Source organism: Mastacembelus armatus, chromosome 9 (assembly GCF_900324485.2).
Source record: "Mastacembelus armatus chromosome 9, fMasArm1.2, whole genome shotgun sequence".
NCBI classification, from domain to species: Eukaryota; Metazoa; Chordata; class Actinopteri; order Synbranchiformes; family Mastacembelidae; genus Mastacembelus; species Mastacembelus armatus.
In genome coordinates, this window is record NC_046641.1 from 7,052,206 (window position 1) to 7,075,141 (window position 22,936).

General features: G+C 39.6%; 1 protein-coding gene across 1 annotated transcript in view; it reads right to left on the reverse strand.

The window, feature by feature from the left end:
- The window catches only part of si:dkeyp-14d3.1 (transmembrane protein 132C), a 135,975-nt gene that overhangs the window by 24,990 nt on the left and 88,049 nt on the right, over positions 1–22,936 (reverse strand). Inside the window, exon 4 of the mRNA XM_026321615.1 lies at positions 18,461–18,647. Within this exon, the coding sequence (XP_026177400.1) occupies positions 18,461–18,647 (187 nt within the window). The remainder of the gene's footprint in view (positions 1–18,460; positions 18,648–22,936) is intronic.

Consider the following 22,936-nt stretch of genomic DNA (forward strand, 5'->3'; position numbering starts at 1 on the left):
CAGGGAGGTACACGACATTTGTACACTGCTCTGCTAACTTGCTTTCCAAAAGACTTCCACCATTTTTGTAAGCCTGAGCGTCAGAGTCACCTAACAAAAAAAAAAGGAGAGAGAAGAGGAGGATTAAGTTTGGTTGAGAGGAGCCTGGTCGTTTGTAAGCATCAATTACTGAGATCATTCAGCTTTGGAGGCAGATGATTGTTATTTGAGCCAAGAGATTCCAATGAATCACAAAAAACACTTAATCTTCAAATGGCTTTTCATTACAATTTTATAGAGTGTGACAGTGTTATATAGCAATATAACTCCCCTCCCCCCATGCTGCAGACTTTGATTCAATTCCCCTTAAAATTGAGGGTTGCTGTAAATTAATTCTGTGTCTGCTGGGATTCCTACATTTCCAGAGGGTCGTCTATAATACATGATGGGGTAAATGGTTGGGACCTGGTGAAAGTGAAGGCTAATATTAGATTACAACAGCTGGAGATGACCCAGAAGGTTGAGAGCAGCAGAGAGCAGGGCCTGGCAGTAATAGGCCACTATGGGATCCTACAATGATGCATCAGTGGTTCACACACTCAGACAGAGACAATGTAATTAAACACAAAATGGACACCAGTGGTGCACATCAGTAGCATTACTGAATCACCTCACAACAGTCTGAATGAAAATGCAATGAAATATGGCCCTTTGAATCTTGACGAATTTGTCTTTCCATGATATGATTTTTTTGTAGTCATAGCTTAATGATTTTCTTATTTGAGATGCTAGATTTCAATTTCACAAAATTAATTTAACCTTTGTAATAGAGCATGACAATGAATTCATGGGATGATGCATGCTTTTGGGTTCACAAGATGAGATGATATTTAACTATTTTTAAGAAATCTTCAATGATGAAATATATGATGGGAAAATAATCTATTTGCCTAAAGTAACAGAATCCAAAACAAATGCAAATTTTGAAATGTTTTCACTAATCATCTTCTAATGAATGTTACTTCTGAACTGAACTTCAGTTCTCCTCTCTGAGTATGAATTATCATACCTTATGCAATAAAACAGTCAACATATTTTATGGTTGTTTAGGGCCTCTACAGGTATACGTTTAAGACTTTATGAGACCTTTTAACCACTTTAAATGAAATTTATGGCCAGTAGTGGCTACCAAAATTACAAATATACTCTTTCCAAATAAACACACTGAAGTCAGTTGCACATGAACAGTAAGGTAGGAGTTTAAGAATGTCCTCCAAATGTGTTTAATGTTAAAAGGACAACACAAAAATATTATTTCTGTCCTAAAAGATATTACAATAATCTCAGAACATTTATTATCAACAGACAATAACCTGGTAATTGCCTAGTAATTTCCTAAGAAGGAAAAGATACTCAGATATAACATTTGTTTCATCAGTTCTACTGAAAATTATTTTTAAGTGTTGTGTTATTTCATGTTCTTACTGATGTTTTACCATGGGTTTTACCCTCCAGTTCTGCACATGACAAAACAATATTGCTGTTTTGTCAGTTTCCGGCTGTAGATTTCCTCTTAGCTTCCAGGCTCCTCTCTGTGCTCTTGGTAAACAAAGCATTTCCCATGTGCAAGTGAACATGCACCCAGGTATAGACACACACCTATGTCTCACATTTGCCTCACATGAAACATTATGCTCTGCACATGCTACACTTGCATATACAAACAATTACACCACAATTATGGTCTGTTTTTCAAAGTAAATGTGGCAGTATTTTATAGACATATCCCATGATTATTGATTTATAATGGTTATGAGGTCATGGCACAAGAGCTGGGCAGTTATTTGTAAATTATGCTCACCCAAACACTCTGAACTTAATACACTTTTAACTCTAGCACCTTAAAAGGCCTTTTTGGGAAGCATGGGTACTTGTAATATTTTTAAATACAGTTTAGTTTTCTTTATACTTTATGCATGCAGCAGGCTTCATAGTTCATTTGATGTTGTTGATGCTTGTGTTTGTGCTTTACTTACAAGCCAATCTGTCCTTCAAGTCTCACAGATAAGAGTTTTTTTGTTCAATAATCTGAGAGAGAACTGCCTGACTGCTTTATCAAGGATCTCTTTGTTAGCATTCAGCACACTGCTGTGGCTGGTAATGTGTTCTGGGCAGTAATTTCTGTGTCTCAGTTGGATCTGAAAATAAGTGAGATTTATGGTGTCAGTCTGAGTGACATGGGCAGCATGAGAAGCAGTGAATCTGCCCATACTGGTGTTGCTATTAGCCCCTGCCTCTACCCTGTGCTAACACATCCAGATTCTGACTCCAACATCTTGGCTACAGCTGCAAATGAACAGGTCAAGCAGTTGGGTTGGGGAATTTAGGGCCTGCATTATTCAAAGTGCAGCAGAGAGAAGAAAGAATCCTAAAATGTGTACACCTGTTCAAGGCAACTGTTTGTTGTTGTGGTTGTCCTACAGCCAGCAGCCCTATCCAGATGAACCCAAAAGCACAGTTCAGGGCATTAAAAGCCCTGTATGTCAGAACACCTAATCTGGTCCTTTTACCACCATGATTGATGACTTGTCGTTGGACATAAGTCTCATTATGATCTTTCATGTCATTTCAAGAACAAAAGCATTAGAAAAGGCCATGAAGTATAGCCGTAGTCATCTAACCTATAGTAAATGAAATATTCATAGTTCTGATAAACATTTTCATCCCTTGGTGATAAAGTATGCCTACATGTGAGGAAGCTGAAATGGGAGAAGGGTGTTAGTGAATTATACGCTGGTGACATTAAACGCCACTCAGACAGTGTCCTCAAGCTATTAAGTAGACTAAAAGAGACATATCCTTTCATCAGCTCCTCTCCCTACATTGTGCAATGCTCAATGTGGCACTTCCTCCCCTCAATTCCAGTGGGCGTTTAATTGGCTAGAAGCGAGAAACATGGAGGAGAGTGGAAATAAAGGCCTTGGTAGCACCATGCAGAGCGATACATCACTGCATGACAGCGCATTGAAGTGGTGGGATGGTTGTGAAGCCAAAACACTGCCTTTTAATGAGGGTCTCTCTCCTGTTCCCTTCTCTTCTCTTTCTACTCTTGCGCCTCCGAGAATGAACCAGTTCCTCTCCTGTCTTCCTCTTTTCTTTGTTTCTTCCTGGCTGATGGGATGAAGGTGGCTGCAGTATAGAGCATACAAAAACCCATCTCCACTTGGCGAACATCCCTCGCTGCCTCCTAAAACACCTCTAAGTGCTCTTCAGTGGCAGTGCCCTGCCTGATGTACACGCTGGTCAGAGATCTGATTTGCTCATTACTGTTGGCTGGGGCTGGTATAGAGAAGATTAACTCAATGACTGCTTTGATAGTGTAGTCACTCCAGAAAGTGTCAGTTTAATGAGAGATCATACCGAGGATTAAATGGACACAATGAATTAGTGCCTTGCTATTAGCAGGTATGTTAAGGGCTGATTATGTAGGTACCTTAGTCAGTATTTAAAACAATATGCTGCTTCCACCATTCAAACCTCCTGATACTGCTGATTTAACTAAGATTTAATGTAAATGTTTATGTTGTTACTGCGGTGGCTGACAAGGGCAAATGCGACGCAACGGCCAAAACACATGCAAGGGAGAAAACACAACGGAAGTGCGCCAGGCCGATAGGGGGACCCCGAACTGAGGGATGATATGAACAAATTTTGGGTGAGAGGGACACGTAGTGATATAAGCCGCGTCTCATTTCAGAGGCTGCACAATGAGACGCAGCTATAGTTTTGAATTGCAACAGAATGAACATCCTCTGACTGTTCTCATGCGCTAATATGTGCTAACAATGTTCTATTACATTTGTTTACTTGATCAAAAGTGTCATACAACGTTGGGAGACATGGAGGGCGTTTTCTCTCTTGCGTGTGTTTTGGCCGTTTCGCCGTTTCTGTCTTACATGTGTTTTGGCCGTTGCGGCACGTTTGCCCTTGTCGGCCACCGTATGTTACAGTTCAACAATTTGGCAAATGTGCTTATTTGCTTTCTTGCCAAGAGTTATATGAGACGATTGATTGCACTCTCATGTCTGTATGGTAAACCAACAGCTGTCAGTTTACCAAAGACTAGAAGCGGGGGGACATATTTCTCTTAAATGATTCAGATCATCAAACAAATTTTAATATTACACAAAGATAACCTGAGAAAATACAAAATGCAGTTTTTAAATGATGATTTCATTTATTAAGGGGGAAAAAGCTGTCTAAACCTGCCTAGCTCTATGTGAAAAAGTAATTGCCCTCTCTTGCTAAATCATGAATGAACACCCAGAACCCCCGATTACTGCCGGACCTGTTGAATCAAGAAATCACTTAAAACCTCTTTAACAAAGTGAATCACACTCAAAAATCCCAAAATGCAACACATCATATAGTCTGCCTTTTTTTAAATTAATTGAATTAATTGAAATGAGGCCTATTTGTATTAATAATAATGGTATCTACGTTGTGAACAGTGCATTAGTATTACCAGTATGCAGAATATTCTTGTATTTTACTAGCACCTGTTATCATTTTGCTTGTGCTCTGAGATTATTCAAGGTCATAGGAATTTTAGCACACAATGGGTGTTTAGATCATTATCAACTATTAATAACAGATTTTTCCTGCACCTGCCTGATCACCTGTTAAATGTATGAGCATAAAGCAGTGCAGAGGTGTACTATATGCTGTTTTCGTAAAGATTATAAAAATTGTACTGTCAAATCAAAGCAGTGAACATACAGTTGTGGCAACCATCCATCCAGTATCTATTCCCGCTTATTCCTATTCCCTCATGACCCATCCTTAAGTTCACAAGGATCTGCTGGAGCCTATCCAAACTCTCTTTGGGTGAAAGGCAGGGCTGCACCCTGGACAGGTCACCAGTCCATCACAGGGTAATTTATAAATTTGTAAATGTGCATTTGATTGTTTTAGACATTTTTCCTTTAATTTTTGTTATATTGCGATTACCTTTGTGTATCAATTCACTTTTTAAATTCCAGAGCTCTTGCTCTGACAGGAGGTGGATTTTATTTGATAACACTTAGATTAGATAACACTTTGTTGATCCCCTGGCAGAAAGGTTCAGGTGTTACTGCAGTAAGGAAAAATTACAATGAAAATATGAAATCACGCAAAATAAAATACACTATGGAAAAACAATAATAATAATAATAAATCATGATACATAATCATATGCACAGTATCTTCTTTTCCTTTCGTCTGCTCCCTTCAGGGGTCGCCATAGCGAATCACCTGCCTCCATTCAACCCTATCCTTTGTATCCTCCTCACCCACACCAATTATCCTTATGTCCTCCTTCAACCACACCCAAGAACCTCCTCTTTGGTCTTCCTCTAGTCCTCCTTCCTGGCAGCTCTAACCTCAGCATCCTTTTACCAGTGTATTCACTGTCCCTCCTCTGAACATATCCAAACCATCTCAATCTGGCTTCCCTGGCTTTTGCTCCAAAACATCTAACATGAGCTGTCCCTCTGATGTCCTCATTCCTGATCCTATCCATCCTCGTCACTCCCAGAGAGAACCTCAACATCTTCAGCTCTGCTACCTCCAGCTCTGCCTCTTGTCTTTTTCTCAGTGCCACTGTCTCTAAACCATGCAACATTGCTGGTCTCACCACTGTCTTGTCCACCTTTCCTTTCATTCTTGCTGACACTCTTTTGTCACACATCACACCTGACACTTTCCTCCACCCGTTCCAACCTGCTTGCACACGTCTCTTCGCTTCTTTTCCACACTCTCCGTTGCTCTGGACTGTTGACCCTAGGTACTTAAAATCCTCCACCTTCTTCACCTCTACTCCCTGTAACCTCACCGTTCTACTTGAGTCCCTCTCATTTACACACATGTACTTTGTTTTACTGCAGCTCAGCTTCATTTCTCTCCTTTCCAGAGCAAACCTCCACCTCTCTAGATTTTCCTCCACCTGCTCTCTGCTCTCACTACAGATGACAATGTCATCTGCAAACATCATGGTCCATGGAGATTCCTGTCTAACCTCATCTGTCAGCCTGTCCATCACCACAGCAAACAAGAAGGGGCTCAAAGCCGATCCATGGTGCAGCCCCACCTCCACCTTGAACTCCTCCGTCACACCTACAAGCACACCTAACCACTTTCTTACAACTCTCATACATGTCCTGCACCACTCGAACATACTTCTCTGCCACTCCAGACTTCCTCATACAAAACCACAGCTCCTCTCTCGGCACCCTGTCATACGCTTTTTCCAAATCTACAAAGACACAATGCAGCTCCTTCTGGCCTTCTCTGTACTTCTCCATCAGCATTCTCAAAGCAAATATTGCATCTGTGCTTCTCTTTCTTGGCATGAAACCATACTGCTGCTCATAAATGCTCACTTCTGACCTCAGCCTAGCCTCCACTACTCTTTCCCATAACTTCATTGTGTGACTCATCAGCCTTATTCTTCTGTAGTTTCCACAACTCTGCACGTCTCCTTTGTCCTTGTTCTTAAAAATGGGCACCAGTACACTTCTCCTCCATTCCTCTGGCATCCTCTCACTCTCCAAGATCTTGTTAAGTAGCCAAGTCAAAAACTCAATCATATGTACAAGTATGTATGAAGAAAATATGCAAGTCAGTCAGATGTTGGTTTCAAATGCTGTCAATCTGTATATGAATTCAGAGGCGAACTGAAGAATTTAATATGTTTGGAGTCTGATGACAGCAGGGACAAAGAACCTGCAGTAGCTCCTTCACACACTGCAGGCATAGCACTTACTGTCCTTTGGGGGTGGGAGATGATGTTCATGATGGCTAACAGTTTGAACTTATCCCCATACTCTTTCACTGACTCTAGAGGGCAGCCTAGAACAGAGCTAGGCCATTTTAATCAATTCATCTAGTTTTTTTTTTCAGCCTGCTGCTGTGATACTACTAGTCCTGCAGACCACTGCAAAAAATGGCTAATGCCACCACAGTCATAAAAAGTTCGAGGAGTGTACTGCACACTCCAAAGGATCTTGGCGTCCTCAGCATGTGTAGTTGACTCTGACAGTCTTTTTTTCAATCAAAATTCTTTCAGGATGTCAAGCTTGCTACAGGAGGGAAAATATACTGGATATTGTTCACACAAAGAATAGATAGAAAGCATTCCACCATCTCCACCTTGGACATTCAGGTCCCATATGTTCAAGTCCTATGTGCTGTTTGAATTGCAGCATGTTAATTTCAGGTTCCTAATTACACTCAACCCCTCCAGACTTCTTGCCACTCCAACTCCACAACTGATGATATGGCAACATCTTTTCACCACCCAGGCCTGTCCAAATGGTTAAAAGAAGGCCAGCAATGTCAGAATCATCTCTATTGACTTTAGCTCATCGGTTCCCTCCTACTGAACATTCAGTGGTAAACCACAGTCAATACAGATTGGCCGGTGGGCCAACAAACAAGACCAACAACTTTTATGTTTCTTTCCAGTGGACATTATCATTCACTTCAGAAAGATGCTCTTCTTGCGGCACCCACACTTGATAGCACAGCATCATCTCCATTTCCTGTGTCAGCTGAGCAAGGTGAAACTTACTCAATCTGTCTTTATCATGTACTACAAAGAAGGCACCACTGATAGGATCCTGACCACACGAATCACTGTCTGGAATGGAAACTCCAAAGCCGCTGACCTAAAGACCTTACACTTAACCTTAAACACACACAAGCTTATCAGGACTTATCCCACTTCCTACAACAATTAATGAAATGGCATAGTTACTCAAGGCACTAAACATAAACGACCCCCGCCAGCCCATGTAAGTCTGAATATTTTTGGTCAGTGTAAAAAAAACATATATATATATATATATATATAAGTTCTTCCTTTTAAATGTCACACCCTAATTTAACTTTAAAACAAACCAGTGGCCTTGCTAAGCAGCAAAGTAAGAACAAACACAAAAGAAAAAATGGTTTGCACTGATCCTTTTGGATATTTCTCTAAATTAAAATGTGGTGCACAAACTTGAACAGAAACTCTTGAGCTTAATGGTGAAATAATTTATATTGTATTGTTGCCCTCAAAAACTTCAAAAGAAGGGTAACCAGCAATGTATCAAGAACTCATTCTTTTTCATCTGAGCTGCTTGGTCGGTTATGCAAGAGGATTAACACCTTTTATGGGTGGTATTGACGTTTTAGTCACATTGAATTGCTCTCAACTGTAAATTATTTATGAGTGCACATGATTTATGAGTAAACTTTGACTGCAGGGAGGTGTCAGTGACACTCTGCGGATAGGACAAATGCACCCACAGTTATGAATATATAATAATTGTTCTGAATCCCTAATCAATGTGTATTGCTATGCAAAGAGTCTTTCTAAATGTCAATCTGACATCTTATCAAGCATAACAGTTTAAGACATTTAAGACAGGATATAGTGTAGTTTTATGTACTACAATTACATTATGACAGTGCTGCATTCATTCATCTTCAGGGCATGTCTTGTAAACCTACCTGTCTGTAAATATGAAAGAACATTAAGTGCTTAATAGTGTCTATACTTACAAAATAAAGTTTCACAATAGGAATTATTAAGTGTTGGCGCTGGATGGATATAGCCACCCTCTGGAGCCCAGTGGTCATGAATTGCACCCTCATGTTATAAAAAGAAGCTTGTGAATAAAACATGAGTGGACATAGAAGTACTATATTTTAAGTTTATAAGATGGATCCCCTGCAGTTCTCATGAATACTATATGTGTAATACATGTAGATCAATGGGTCAGAAGGAGGAAGTGGGTGTCTCTCGTGAATTTCAACAACAGTCACACTTTAAGAATCAAGGTCAGACACCAGGGACACAACCAGCTCTCTGCTCACTTAGACATGAATGAGTACTCAAGAGGAAGGAGCATGCCACTTTGACTGATGCTGGTTCTAGTACAGCAATGCTTTGCTCCTGCTCCTGCTGTTTGGCCATTGAGCCAGGGCCCAGAGGCCAGAAAGCAGGGAAACAACCCTGCTTTTGCCCCTCTGCTCAATTTCAACCGGATATCTATCACACTCTGGCGATCAATGAGGAGTTCTTCACCAGCAGCCAGCCGTGCCTGTAGGGGGATGACCTCCTGATCTCTGTCTGATTTCTTCACCCGGCTCTGATCGAGATCCATACTGTCAGCTTAGCTTGGCTTAGCTGCCCTCTGGACACAGACCTTTCTCAGCTGGCACAAAGGTCAGCTCCACTGTAAGTGCTAAAAAATACACACATTCCTCTCAAACCACAGTGGAGCAGGATTAAAGTCAGAATGAATAGAACTGGCCAGAATGTGAAGTGGGATGTTAACAATTATGGAGAGACGTGAGATATGGACATGTGCAGACTCTATCACTCTGAGATTGATCTGTCAGACTGTATCTTTCCATTCATCCCTGCATTTTTCTTTTTTTTTTTTTTTGTTGCTGTACAATTGTACAAACTCTTTTCACCATAACTGACAGGGCTAGGTGAACTGAGAGGGCTATAATGGCAACAGCATGCCCTTAGAGAAACTGGAATATAAGCAATTCTACAGTATAGCACTGCACAAATACAGTGTTCTTTGCATGAGTCACATGATGCCTCGGGGGTTATCTTCTGAGAATTGTAATGGCACATTAAACAAGTAATTTGACCTCACTCTTGAAAGATGTTTCAGAATCATTGTGGAAATGTCACCTTTCTTAATGGTGACGGATAATTTTCTGATCTCATTGCAGTGAGCAAGCCTCACAGGAGGTGATACACCAGCAGCAAAATGTATTAATCTAATGCTCTAATCCTGTACCACAAAACGAGAGACAGTTTGTGTGACTGTGTTATTAAGTTGTTACAATATGTTTGTTTTTTAAAAATAATGCACAGATGTCAGCACAATTGCTTCAATTGTTTCATTCTTAAAGTAATCTGTATCAGCTGACAGTGGGGCGTATTGAGCCAATTAACAGGCAGGCGTGCTCATGGACAGCACCCAGATTTCTAAATATTGGAATCGGCCATAAAAAAAAATCCCATGTTGGTCAACTTCTGCATGTAGTCACAGTGAAAATGAATACCAGTCCATCCTTTGAAGACAGAAACTTTAAAGTGTCATCATGTCATTATGTCATCATTTGTCTGTTGTCCTATAGCATTGCATATAGCATGTCACACGTGCATACTGTGGCAGCCTCAATTAGTCCTACTACTTCATCATCAGCCTCTAAGCTGTAGTAGATGCTAATGGATTGCTCGCTCGGGGCCCATCCATCACTGCCTTATTGTAAACTGTATGACTCTTGCTATATGGAAGAAAAATGCTGTGGTTATCTTGTTCCACTAAAACAGCAGGGGCATGCAGCACAGTCACAGCACTAGTGGAACAAAGTGTCTCACCTAATTAGATGAAGTCGGGTACTTTCATTCACAGTGTACAGTACCTGCTGCTCTGATAAACAGCTTACATTATGTTACCTGTACACAGGATGAATTTCTGCATATCAGCTGCCATATAAGTGCTTATGTCTGTATGTATAACTATGTGTTTGATATATGGCTCTCTAGATTTCACTTGCCTGACAGAGAAGATGTGCAATGCAACAGAGGCAATAGAATCGAAAGGAGTAAAATGAAACAATCGTTGGAGGATGTTGATAGATGACTTTATCATGTGAGAGCAGAAGTGGCCAGAGAAGGCCAGGGTGATGATGTATTGTTTAACAATACATTGGAGCGGTACAGGAATACAAACGGCTGCTTTCATTTCTCCTCATCTTTATGCTTGTGAATGCTTGTGTGAGTGAGCACAGTTTGGTGTCTTGGCTGGAACAGGAAGACTGATGAGTCCAGATATGATGTATGCCCTGTCCTCCTGCTCCCTTTCCATCACCAGGTACCCATAGCATGGGTAATGATGATGAGGGCAGCCTGGACGAGAGCATATTACTTTATGATGGTAAAAGATAATGGACCAACCTCCTGCTGTGCCGGGGAATCTGCTCAGGCATCCAATTACTGCTTTTAAGATCCATCTTAAGATGACCCAAAAAACACGCATCTTTTAAGTGAAATGGAGAATGCCAACAGAAGGAGCCAAAGGGTGACAAGGGAGGCAGTGAACATACATTGATAATCTCTTAAATTATGTTTGTCTGGAACAAGCAGAAAAAAATAGGGAGAGAAAAGAAATATAAAAGGAAAATATTTGAAAAGAGAGTTAAGACAAGCCAGGACAGGCAAACAGTATTGGAGCTCTGAGGCATTTCTCACACTAAACTGAAACTTCTGAGTTCTCTTTTTATTTTTCTGCTTTTGAAATAATTGCTGCATTTGCAGATCTCTTGCTTCATGGTTTGAAATTGGTGACAAAGTGGTGAGTGACGCTCTGAGCCTCATAGTGCAGGTGGGTCTGTGACAAAATGCAGGAAGAGCCCTCTTCAAAGGGAGCAGAAAAAAAGAAAGTTCATCTTTCAAAATGATGTCGCTGCTTTCCCAGAGGTGTCACCCAGTGGCAGAGCCATCACTTTGCTGGGGAAATGCAATAAAAAGTCCTTCTTTTAAATAATCAATTCCAGGAAGGATGCAGCAATTTAGAAAACAGCTTAAATGGGCAGAGAACGGGTCTGAGGATTGACTGAAGTAATAGGCCATAAATGTGATCAAACTCAAAGTAAGCTTCCCATTACTAATCGTCATCAGCTTTATTACATTATAATAGATGCATGGTCAGTTTTGGATCCTCATTTGGTTTATGAGATTATTTCTGGTCAAAACGCAATTACGGCAGCTTTTTAATTATGACAAAATACAGTCTATCTAATTAGACTAATTAGTACTAATTACAAATGAAGGGACTTTCTCAAGCAAAACTACAGAGATGTTGTGTCAACAGAGGCCTTCAACATGCTTTGTGAAGTCTCCCCTCTTAACTTGACTAGAAAAAAGATTGGAGAATTTCCGTTTGCATTTCTTCTCAAATCAAGCAGAAATAACTCAGCTAAGGCGTCGACAATAAAAAGAGTTACAGGATTAAAGTTTAAAAACCTCTAAGATGTATGAAAAATGCTAAGGGTAGTTTCCAATTCATGGAATTTAAATAGTACCTCAAACCAGTTCTGCCAATGGTTCGTGGGTACATAAGATAAAGTACTTACTGGGTTGTTTAGTGTAGTTATGAGATACAGTTGAGATGAGAAGTAGTTTGTAATCTTTAATAGTAGAAATGTGCATGAGAATATCATGAGATGAGTACTTTTACTTGTCTGTAGCGATGTCTAGCCAAGCTTCTGGTGCAGAGAATCATGATGTGAAATGATGATGAAATCTGTCATTAGTGATAACCCGTAAAGTACTATGAACAGGATTTAGCTACTGAAGTAATAGTAGCTGCCTACACCTGCACATGTAACAGCTCCATAATCAAATACAGACATAGTTTGACAAAGTCGATAGCAGTTTGAGTTCTGAGTCAAATGCTGAATATAATTCATAAATTAAAGTCAGTTGGATTGATGACCTGTCCAGGGTGTGCCCCTGCCTTTCACCCAAAGAGAGCTGGGATAGGCTCCAGCAGATCCCTGTGACCCGAAGTAAGAATAAGCAGATATAGACGATGGATGGATTGAAGTCAGTTGGTTTATTTGTCTATGTATTGTATGTCAGAGATGCACTAATTATTTTTTAAAAAGCATTATTGACTGTATAATTTGAGAATGGGATTTAGGAATTATAGTATCCCAGACACTGGCAAACGTATAATCACTATTCTCAAAAGCAAAAGCTTCAGAGGTGGTGTATTTGTGTGGTCTATTAGTATTAGTAAGTATATTATCGATCAGGGTTGACTTAAGAAGATTTATCAAATGTGGTGTGGAGGATTTAGTCTCTAAACTGAGAGAGATTAAGTTCCTGGCACTGTTCTTTTAATCTGTTAGAGCTGTCAGAGAACCAGTCCAGGTTTAGATTATTTTTATGTTATTATAATACCATTCTTATTTTTTCAGAAGTGTATTATCCCGAGCTCAACAGTTATGGGGTGGGCAATACAAACAAGTAACAGTCACATGCATATCCTTAACAGTAGAGAGATCTAGCATAATGTATTCACATTTTGAGTTGATTTTCTAGACAATGAGATTAAAGATTTTACTCACTGCCTCTGCTTTCATCACACCTGACAGTATTAGCTAAAACAGTCTGTAGTGATTTCATTATGTGGGATCTTAGGAGAATGCCATGTCTTAGGAAGAAGGATGATATCTGGGGAGGTTTTGTTTGTCACACTGTGGATACATCACTGCAGTAAAATACAACTAAAACAAGAGCATTAAATAGACATTAACAAGGACTTTTAGTTGGCTGTTACTTGGACTTACAGTACTGTACAAACTACAAAGGCAGCTAGACAATCATGTCTTTTACAGCTTTGTTAAGCAATATTTTTATACTAATGGCGACTGGAGCTTTAGGCAGATTTCAGTCCTGCTCAGCTCAGTACTCTGGCTTTCAGAGACCAAGATCTTTTTATCAAGTGTTAGGAGCTGAAACAAAAGGCCACAACACTGAATACTGGAGTTGCCTTCATCACAGTGGTTGGAAACAGAGCTCTGAGTGATCCCAGGATTGCTTTGTTTCTGCTAAATGCATAAGACATATATAAAGTTTGGCAAAATGGACAAATCATCATATTACAGATCAGACACTGAATACTGCCTAATCATAGTCTTTTCCATTTTCACTCTCCCATACATTTAAACATCAATTTGATTTTTTTCTTGCTATAATTTCTGTTCTCAGACTGTATAGCTGCCAAAATCCAGATCCAGCTTGATAAGAAAAAAAAAAATCTTGATTTTATCTCAGTCAGCTTCTGTTATTACTGTGTGATCAGAGAAAAAAGTTTAACAAGCAGCACAGCTTTTAGGGCACAGCTACAAGCAGAGTTGGCCTGACAGGAAGACTGCAGGTAGTGCTCAGGGCTGGAAAAAGCAAAACATTTACAGTTAATACTATCCCGAAGAGATGGTATTAATTGTATTTTTTTTTTTTTTTAATTAAAGATTTTTAAAAGGCAAAAGGGCTGCCTTGCAGCTTCGACTTACAAGGTCAAGGCAATTTGTATTCAAAGGCTGCATTTACTATAAAAATGGATTTCCTTGTGCAAAGCTTCCAAATGTGAACCTCTGAGCAGTGGAAAATTTATTACGGTGAGTCAACTTGTCCTCTTTTTTTCTATGCATCACATCTGGAAGGAAAATAGAGCATGTTTTCTGTGAACAGTCTAGTTGAAATGGTAAAAACATGAAGTTGGATCTGTATTGCTGTGGGTAGACACATTGGAGCTATTAGGCCTGACCACCTCTCTGCTTGGTTTCCTTATGGTATTCTCATACTCCAGAATGAGAGTGCACATTGATCACACCAATTTACAACTTTTCCAAGGTCTCATAATCTATTTGCTTCTAACAGTGAACCTTGGTAATACTGGGCATGTGATTATCATATACAAATTCTGTCCACCCATACTACATAACCCAAGTCTGCTACAACTTTACATCTTCACTACTGTATTATGGTGACTTCACTTCTGTTTGTACAGGGCTGTTTTCCATTGAAATTGCTGAGTTTGTTTTCCCTTTGGTGGAGGAAGGTGGTGATTTGGATGGGTGGGGGGGTGGTCTGTGTCTGTGTAAAGAGGGTTGACAGCACTGCTCTTACATTACCTTACTTCCTCTTTTCTGTCAGCAGGGAGTGTAGCGGGGGTGGGGAGAGGAGGGGGGCTTATCTATGGGCCTTTCATGCCACAGTGATCTCAAGTAATCTAATTCAGCCTTCCTCTTTCTCGCTTGTGTGCTTCTCTCATATTGGTGCATACAGATTGTGATGCCTTGTACTAGTGTGTGTGCCTGCATTACTCGCACTGTGGGGACCAAATTTTGTTGGGACTTGCCTTCCTCGTGGAGGCCTGCGTCTTGTGCCCACCATGTAAATCATTGAGTTTGGAATGACTTTGTTTAGGGTTAGGATAAAGTTAGGATTAGGAAAGTAGTGGTTATAGTTATGATTAGGATTAGGTAAATCTCCAGGACACATAATGAAAACAAACATTTCAGACTAGGGGATGGTGGAAAGAGAACAAAGGACAGAAAGAGATGGACATAATTCAAAGGTTCATGGAGCTGTGTGTTAGTATTTCAGTTGTGTGTGTTAAGTACCATATGGTTGCCGGAGATGCAGTGCACCATGGGAGGTTTTCTATTCAGGAGAAGCATTTGGAAGAAAATGAAGTAGAAAAGAGAAGAATGTGCACTGCCTTATGGTAAAGCCAAAGAAAATTCATCTTAATCTGTGTTTTTTCACTAAATGTATGATGATGAAAATGTTTGAAATGTTACTATCACAAATATATACTTTATACACCTTTTCAATATCCCCACACTCTCTGACATGATAGCAGTTGCTTCAGGGAGTCCCTGACAGGCCTTCTGAACAGAATAGCAAATCAAGGTAAGGGAAAAGGGACAGTGATCATCTTTTTTGTACATGCAGGGGGCACAGAGTTTCATCTGTTTCACACACATCAAACATTATTCATCTTTATCTCCTGTGAGGCTCCTGCCTAAATTATCCTGTCCCTAATTGATTTAGCCAAGTTTAGCAAATAATTATAATACCAGGTTAATTGAGATGGATTTTTGCCACTATGAAAAAAAGTTACATGATTTATAGTGAACCATAAAACCTCCTCTTCTATATAAAACGAGCAGAATAATCAGCATGAAAAAGCTGACACCTTTAAGAATGACTGATGAGTGCCTGTTACATTTCGGAAATGTACGCGCTCATTCACAGATTCATTTTACAATAACAGTGGTGGAAATATTGCCTCTCATACATGCACAAAAGCAAATGAAATTAGTCATAGATTTTATTGAAAATATTATTTTCCTTGAGCTGGCAATAGCAAATTATTTGGTTGAATATCTTTGAGTGGAACCTTTAGATTATTATGCAAATCATTTTTGCAGTTTTTGTCAGTGGAAGGTGTGGGAGCTAACTATATATATTCCTAGAGCAAGGCAAGCAGGTTGTTGATACATCAGCGACATGAAAAAGATGTGAGAGAAGGAGCTTGAACAATACTGCAGAATTAAACACACAGCTTCAGTTATCCTGAGACTGGATCAGTGGGTGAGAATGCGGCACATTCCTGTGAATTCAGGAACTGCCACCCACAGCCATCTATCATCTACACAGCTACGGGCAATACTTGGAGAATAACATTGACACAACTGTCAGGTCTGTATCATGCAGATCAGACGCTCTGAAATAGAAATGAATGCAGTCTTTGTTTTAGTAATCAGTGCTGATGTGACACTTTTCTCTTTGCTCAACACAATTTTCTCACCCGAATGTTTTTGATCTAAATCAGAAGCGGTGCTCTCTGGGTTTCTAAACAAAGCTGCAGAGATATGCGAAAGAGGCACTATGTGAAGTTCTACAGAGGGAGCTTTGGTTAATCTACACAACAGAGTACCTGTGACTCGCTAAGGGAGACACACAGCTCCAGGCTTGCCCTCAGGCCAGAGCCAGCCTCTAGACCTTATCTGAGCCCTGCTGGGAGCTACAAATGCTCTTCTCCTAAACACACTTTGTGGGCACAGACCTACATTATAGCTTCTACCTTCTATATCTGATCAGCAGTGGTTGAACAAATACTGAGATCCTTTAAGTATAACTAGTAATGCTACAATATACTGAGAAGTACACTACTAAAAGTGTGACTATTCAAAATTAAATAACTAAGTGTATTGTCAGCAGAATATACTGCAGAATGCCCCCTGCTAGAGTGTATACATGATTGGATTAATTCTGATGCATTAATGTGTGCAGCATTGAATTCTTACAGTGTATCAGTGGCCATTCAATTATGGAAGGAATAGTCACTGCAAGTGTGATAAAGTGTAATATTAGAATTAATTATTTAGCCTGTTAAACCCTGTACCTTTTTTTAAGCTTCGTTTATATAAAAACTACTTTTGATCAGAAAACAGGTAAGATAATATTATATATTCATCACTTCATAATGTGACATTTATTTCTGCAATTCTTTGGCTGGTCTTTTTTTAGTGGAGGCGGTAGATGGAATCTGATTTGTGTTAGCTTTTAAACATGCATAGCTGTTCACCTTAGCATAAAATCTTATTACATTTCAAATTCAACTCAAATTTTATTATATTTAATTTATTTTTTTAAAAGTTGTTCACCACATTTTTAAGGTCTTGCACCTTTAGCATTTAACTGCTTGTTTGAATTGTGTTTTGTTTTCCGAATATTTTTTCTGTTTTGGGGCAGCATGGTGACTGAGTGGTTAGCACTGTTGCCTCACACCAAGAAGGTCGTGGGTTTGCAACCTGGCCTTTCTGTGTGGAGTTTGCATGTTCTCCCTGTGCTTGTGTGGGTTTTCTCCAGGTAGTGGTGCAAGGGTGTCCAAATCTCTAGTAACTGAAAAGTAGTTCCATCACAATTTCCCACAATGCATAGTAGTGAGCAGTGATGGTCAGAATAGACCGTCATTTTGTGCATGAAAGTCCGAAAGTCACTTTGATGTGATAAATGTAAATATTAATATGAAGTTACACCTTTTAAGAAAACATTAAAATAATAAAAATAATTTGAGTTTGAAAACGGAAACCCACCAAATGACGTCTAAATGCACCGGCGGCCCCTGCTACATCATAATCAGTGACTGAAAAAAAGTGTTTGTGTCCGAAAATCATTAGCTACTTGAGTGCACTGTATAGTGACTGAGGGTTGGGGACTAGTGTGGACATTCGGACACAGCCCTGGTTATGTGCACGTATAGCTTGAATTGCTATAAACGTCCCATGTCTACCGTCGTAAAAACAAAGAGTAGGTTGAGTAGGTTAATAAAAAACCTTACATCCCTTGTATGTAAAAAAAAAAAAATTTAAACTGAAAAAGAAAGTGCTCAGATAGTGAGTATAATGTAGTGTAGTGGAAGCAGAAAATGAAAATGCATAATGTACAAAACTGAACATAATGTGTGTACAATACTTTAGAAAATGTACTTTACTTTCTACCACTGCTTAGCAGCAACTGAAATGCTGTCTGTGTGGCATTTCTTGGGCAATGTATTTTATCAATCTAAATGTGCGTCATGCAATATCAGTGAAATTATTTTCACTGTACATGATGTAAATATGAAGTACATATACAACAATTTCAGTGTTTAGGTTTGTTTACTAAATACTCAGCCATCTCCAGTGCAAAAAAATTAATTAACGTGCTAAAAGAAGACATATACAATTGTTGATCTGAAGTGTACAATGAACCTAATATGGTGTTTTACATTATCAGCATGTACTATTTGTCTCATGTGTGCAGCCATCTATTTGGCTGCTACATGAAGCTGGAACTCACCATGGCTAGGGGCACAATGCCCACTAGGTCCTCCTGCGCCAGTCGGATCTCTGTCTCAGCCTCTTGTGTGGTGGCATGACTGGCCGGGTACTCCACCTGCCAGGCCATCCAGCGGCTGCCCAGAGGCTCTGGGAAGCTTTCCATTTTCAGATCCACCTGGAGCACCCTCTGAACGCCCATCTCAGATCTGCCAAAGTGCAGAAAGAGGAAAGTGTCAGTGAATGGTTAAACAGATGGCTGGGCAAGAGTTTGAAAAAGATTGTGTGTGTGTGTGTGTGCGCGCGCAGATGTGGGGGCTCGTGTGTTACTGAGCTCATTCAGCTTGCTGTCTGCTCTAATGACGACAAATGGTAAAGGCTGATGAACGTGTCCGATGCTGAAATTTATGACATTTTACCAACTGAGATTCTTCAAAATGTCAAGTCCCTTTATGTTTGACTCTGGTCAACTCTGCTTCAGAGAATAATATCACTCCCTTTTTCTTTATTCCTCTCACACTCAACTGCAGGTGATGTGCACTGTCAATAGAAGCGCTAATCTTTTGGCTGCTCCTCAAAGCAGTTCAAAGGAATGCTTCACCAGGCATCACCTCCACTAAGGTGTTGATGCTTGGGTTTGTCACAACTGCCCTTGTTTGCTTTAGTAGAGTGTAAATATACAGTATAATTCAGGCAGAATTAAGTCAGACAAATGGAGAGCATCGATAATAAAATTTCCCAAGGCACCATAAGCTTCTGGTGCCCTGGGTTTAAATATAGCCTGGAGGCAGGAAAGGTCAGCTTTACACAGGAGCCAGTGAAGATGGGAAATGGCACAGGATCTGTTAGCCACATCTTGCGTGTCAAATGGTGGGACTCAGGTCCAATAAATTTCATGCTTGGTCTCTGTGACACACTGGCACAAAACAGCATCTTGTAATTTGAGCATGGTGAGGAGGAGTGAAACAGAGAAGGGGAGAGACTAATAAATCCACATAATATTTACTTGATGGGTGGAATGCATGAGCATTAGGGATAGGAAGATTACAGATTCGCATCGATGCACAAACACACGTGGGCACAATGCAAGTGCATGACTAGAGCAGCTGAGAATGGATGCAATTTTGGAAAGTGAGATTCATCGTTACTAGTGTCTGCATCAATAAAATCAGATCTATTTAATTATTAGATGTTTTATGCATTTATTTAGAAAGATGACTGACTCAGTAATTTGATATTTTGATACTTTTCTCTTTTTCCTAAATTATCCCTGTTTTATGTTAAAATGCATTGTGGATGTATACTATTATGTGTGTGTGCCTCGGTTGAGCATAACGAACCTTGAGGCTGGGCATATATGGAAATGGTTTTCATCACCAGTCAATGCCTGTTGCTTAAAAATAATTAAGCACATAAAGTGCAATATGAAAAACGTTCTTGTTAATCTTAGGCATCTTTTTTTTGAGCCTGGTGTATTAAAAGTGTACTGTAAACAAACATTTGCACAGAACCCGTGAAAGAAGCTCCTGAGTTTATTTGATTAGTAAATAATCAGACTCATTGAATAAATTTTTTTACTTTATGCATTTGTTTTAATCATGATCAATTCATGATGGTATTTTTCATTTCATAAACATAAAGCAAAATTGCATCAAAGCATCATTCCTTTCCATTGTCCAATCACATCGCCTGGCACTGAATTGCACAATGTTGAATCAGAACATGTTGAATCACACCACATCTTGATTGGGTTAAATCGTATTGTACTGTGCTGGTAGCTGCTGCATAAGTATCTATACTGTATAGGATCACTGTAAGTGTATCGAGATACATATCATATCGGCCTCAAATCAGAAACACCCTTGTGTGTACCTCTATAATCTGGAAAATATTCTGAAGCATAGAACAAAAAAAGACATATTTTACTGCTCATTTTAATATCAAGGAATCAAAATGTTGCCATATAGAGAGAAAGTATAGTAGAGATATGTTTTGGAATCCTAAATTATGAATAGGGGACTTAAAAAAAGTAAAACAATAAATAATAGACAGTTTCTTTTCCACTGCTCTCATATTCACATGAGTCTGACACTGTTTCCACATCATTCTCATATTATTCAGTTTTATTCTGAGAGAATGAAAGATTTGTTGTGCAGCGGAGCACAACAACCCAATTTCCACATCCAACAGAGGTATGTATAAATAATTGAGATGACAACCAAATTACTTGTGTCACATTTCATAACAGCATCCCAATCACCATACAAAGCAACTGAAGCCAGAGTACAACATCGTGGCCTTACACAACTGTCCCAAAATACTGTGGCAAAATACAGATGTTAATCTCTGCTTACCGACCAGTAAAGCCACAAGATTTGTCAGACAAAAAATGTTAACAGATGATGCACTGAACGTCCAGAAATAAACCTTTGAGCACTCCACACTCACTGAGCGGCACACGGGGCCATGTCAGCCATCAGCTCAAATGGCCTACTTTCTACAGCACAGGCAGAATTTTACTGCAGAAGAATGGTACTGGCAAACATCACACGCTTTAAGCATGCAATGAGACAGAAGAATGAAAGTGACTTTGTAGTACAAAGGACTGATAATACTGTAGCACAGGAATCAAACTCACACCTTTACGTTGTTTTAGGGCCTACAGCAACGTTGTTATTGGCTCTTTTTTTCTTCTCCAAAGATGTAATTTATTTCCCTTGCATGATACAGTTGGCAGAGTTTAACAGCTATGAATGCTGCAGTATGAATTTTAGGAAATTTGTATGTTTCTTCCTACAAGAAAGGTGTCGACAAAATAGTGATTTTTAGTGATATAACAAGAACAGTCGTCCTTCTGCTTCACTTTAGCATGCAGGCATGCTGCTAATTTAGCATTTTGTGACAGAAATATCCTTTTTTCAAAAGAAGAGAAGAGATGACAGCGAGATAAAGACGAGAATAAGTGAAAGGATAGAATAAGATGCTAGAGTAGTGCACACTATGAGGCAAGGGCAAAAACGTAATGTATAAACAAATGCATGCTTTTGCCTTTAATTGATTCTTCACCAGTCGATGACTTCTTTGCAAAGGGAAAGAATAGAAACTGGTAGTGTATGGACAATGTCTGCAGGTAGATGTTTAAGTAAGGGTTCGTAGTTTTCAATCCACACAGTTGGGACTTTAATAAATATGTTTTCATAGGAAAAATGGTTTATTTATTGCATTTTTTATGATGTCCCTAAAAGTCTAAGTTGCTACTGGTTGTATATTTAGCTAGCCAATAAATTGTAAAGCAGATGGCAAAAGGAGGGAACATAAACAAAGACATTCTGGGCTCTACCTCGCATAGAAAGAGCCTGGCGGCAGTCCATTTTTGATTGTCCACTGTACTTGACCCCCATTGGCACACGTCATAAAATGAAACCTGACAGAAACATGAGTGTCAGGGAGAATATGACTCATTCATTGAGTCAGACCCATCAAGCATATACACCAGCATGCCATCCCAAGCTGACCTCCACTCTCCCACTCTACTAATCACATATCTCACTGGGGAAAACTGTTCACTTCTCTGTTACTTCCAGCATTGGATTTTATTCAATTAGCAACAAAGGGCTTGTGGATGCGTGTCACACAGCTGGCCTAAGCCTGATAATTATCTATAAACTAGCTGTAGTGTGACGAAATCTGAGGCCAGACAGACAACCTGAGGGCAGCTAAAGGCTATAGAGAGGGGCTCAGGAGAAAACAGGCCCTAAACCTTGAAGCAGCTGGTCTTCTGGATTTACAGACCAGACTGCAGAGGAAATCAGATTTGACAAGGTGCTGTCTGAGACAGCTGATGATTGCCTCAGTCAGAATAATGCAGAGATAGCTGAGACGATGCTGTTTAGGCACATTCAGGATGCCCATTAATCACCACAGTATCGACAGCTCTGTAGGACATGCTGTGACACCCAGCAACTCCTGGTGCATAGCACCATATGTATTTGTTTGCTGTACAGTATATAGCATACATGGAAATGACAATGTAAAGCCAATCTTTGTCACAAGTAACAGAGGTGACTGTGACAAGTGACAGTAGCTTCATGCACCACTGCTGTTGCTGATCTAGAATTTCTAAAAATAACTAAAATAATACCATAGATTGGGAAGCTATGATAATGCTAAGTTGTTTTAATTATAGTTAGGTAGATAGATTATATTTAATAATAATATAGAATACTAAGTGAGAATTGGTGAATGCCACCACCTCTTTTACATTCCTTGCATGTAATTTAAGAATGAGTCTGTTTGTGGAGCTGGTTGTTGCACGAGGCCCAGTGTCTTCTAAATGTCCTTTCAAAATGTGCTATCAACGAATCCAAACTTCTATTGTTCAACTTCTGTCTTCACTAATTACACAGTCTAAAGAGCTCTTTGCCGCTCCATCTTATCTTGACAGGAACATGTTAGAGAGCTTTTGAATTTAGGTAGTGAGAAGGTTATAGAAAAATAC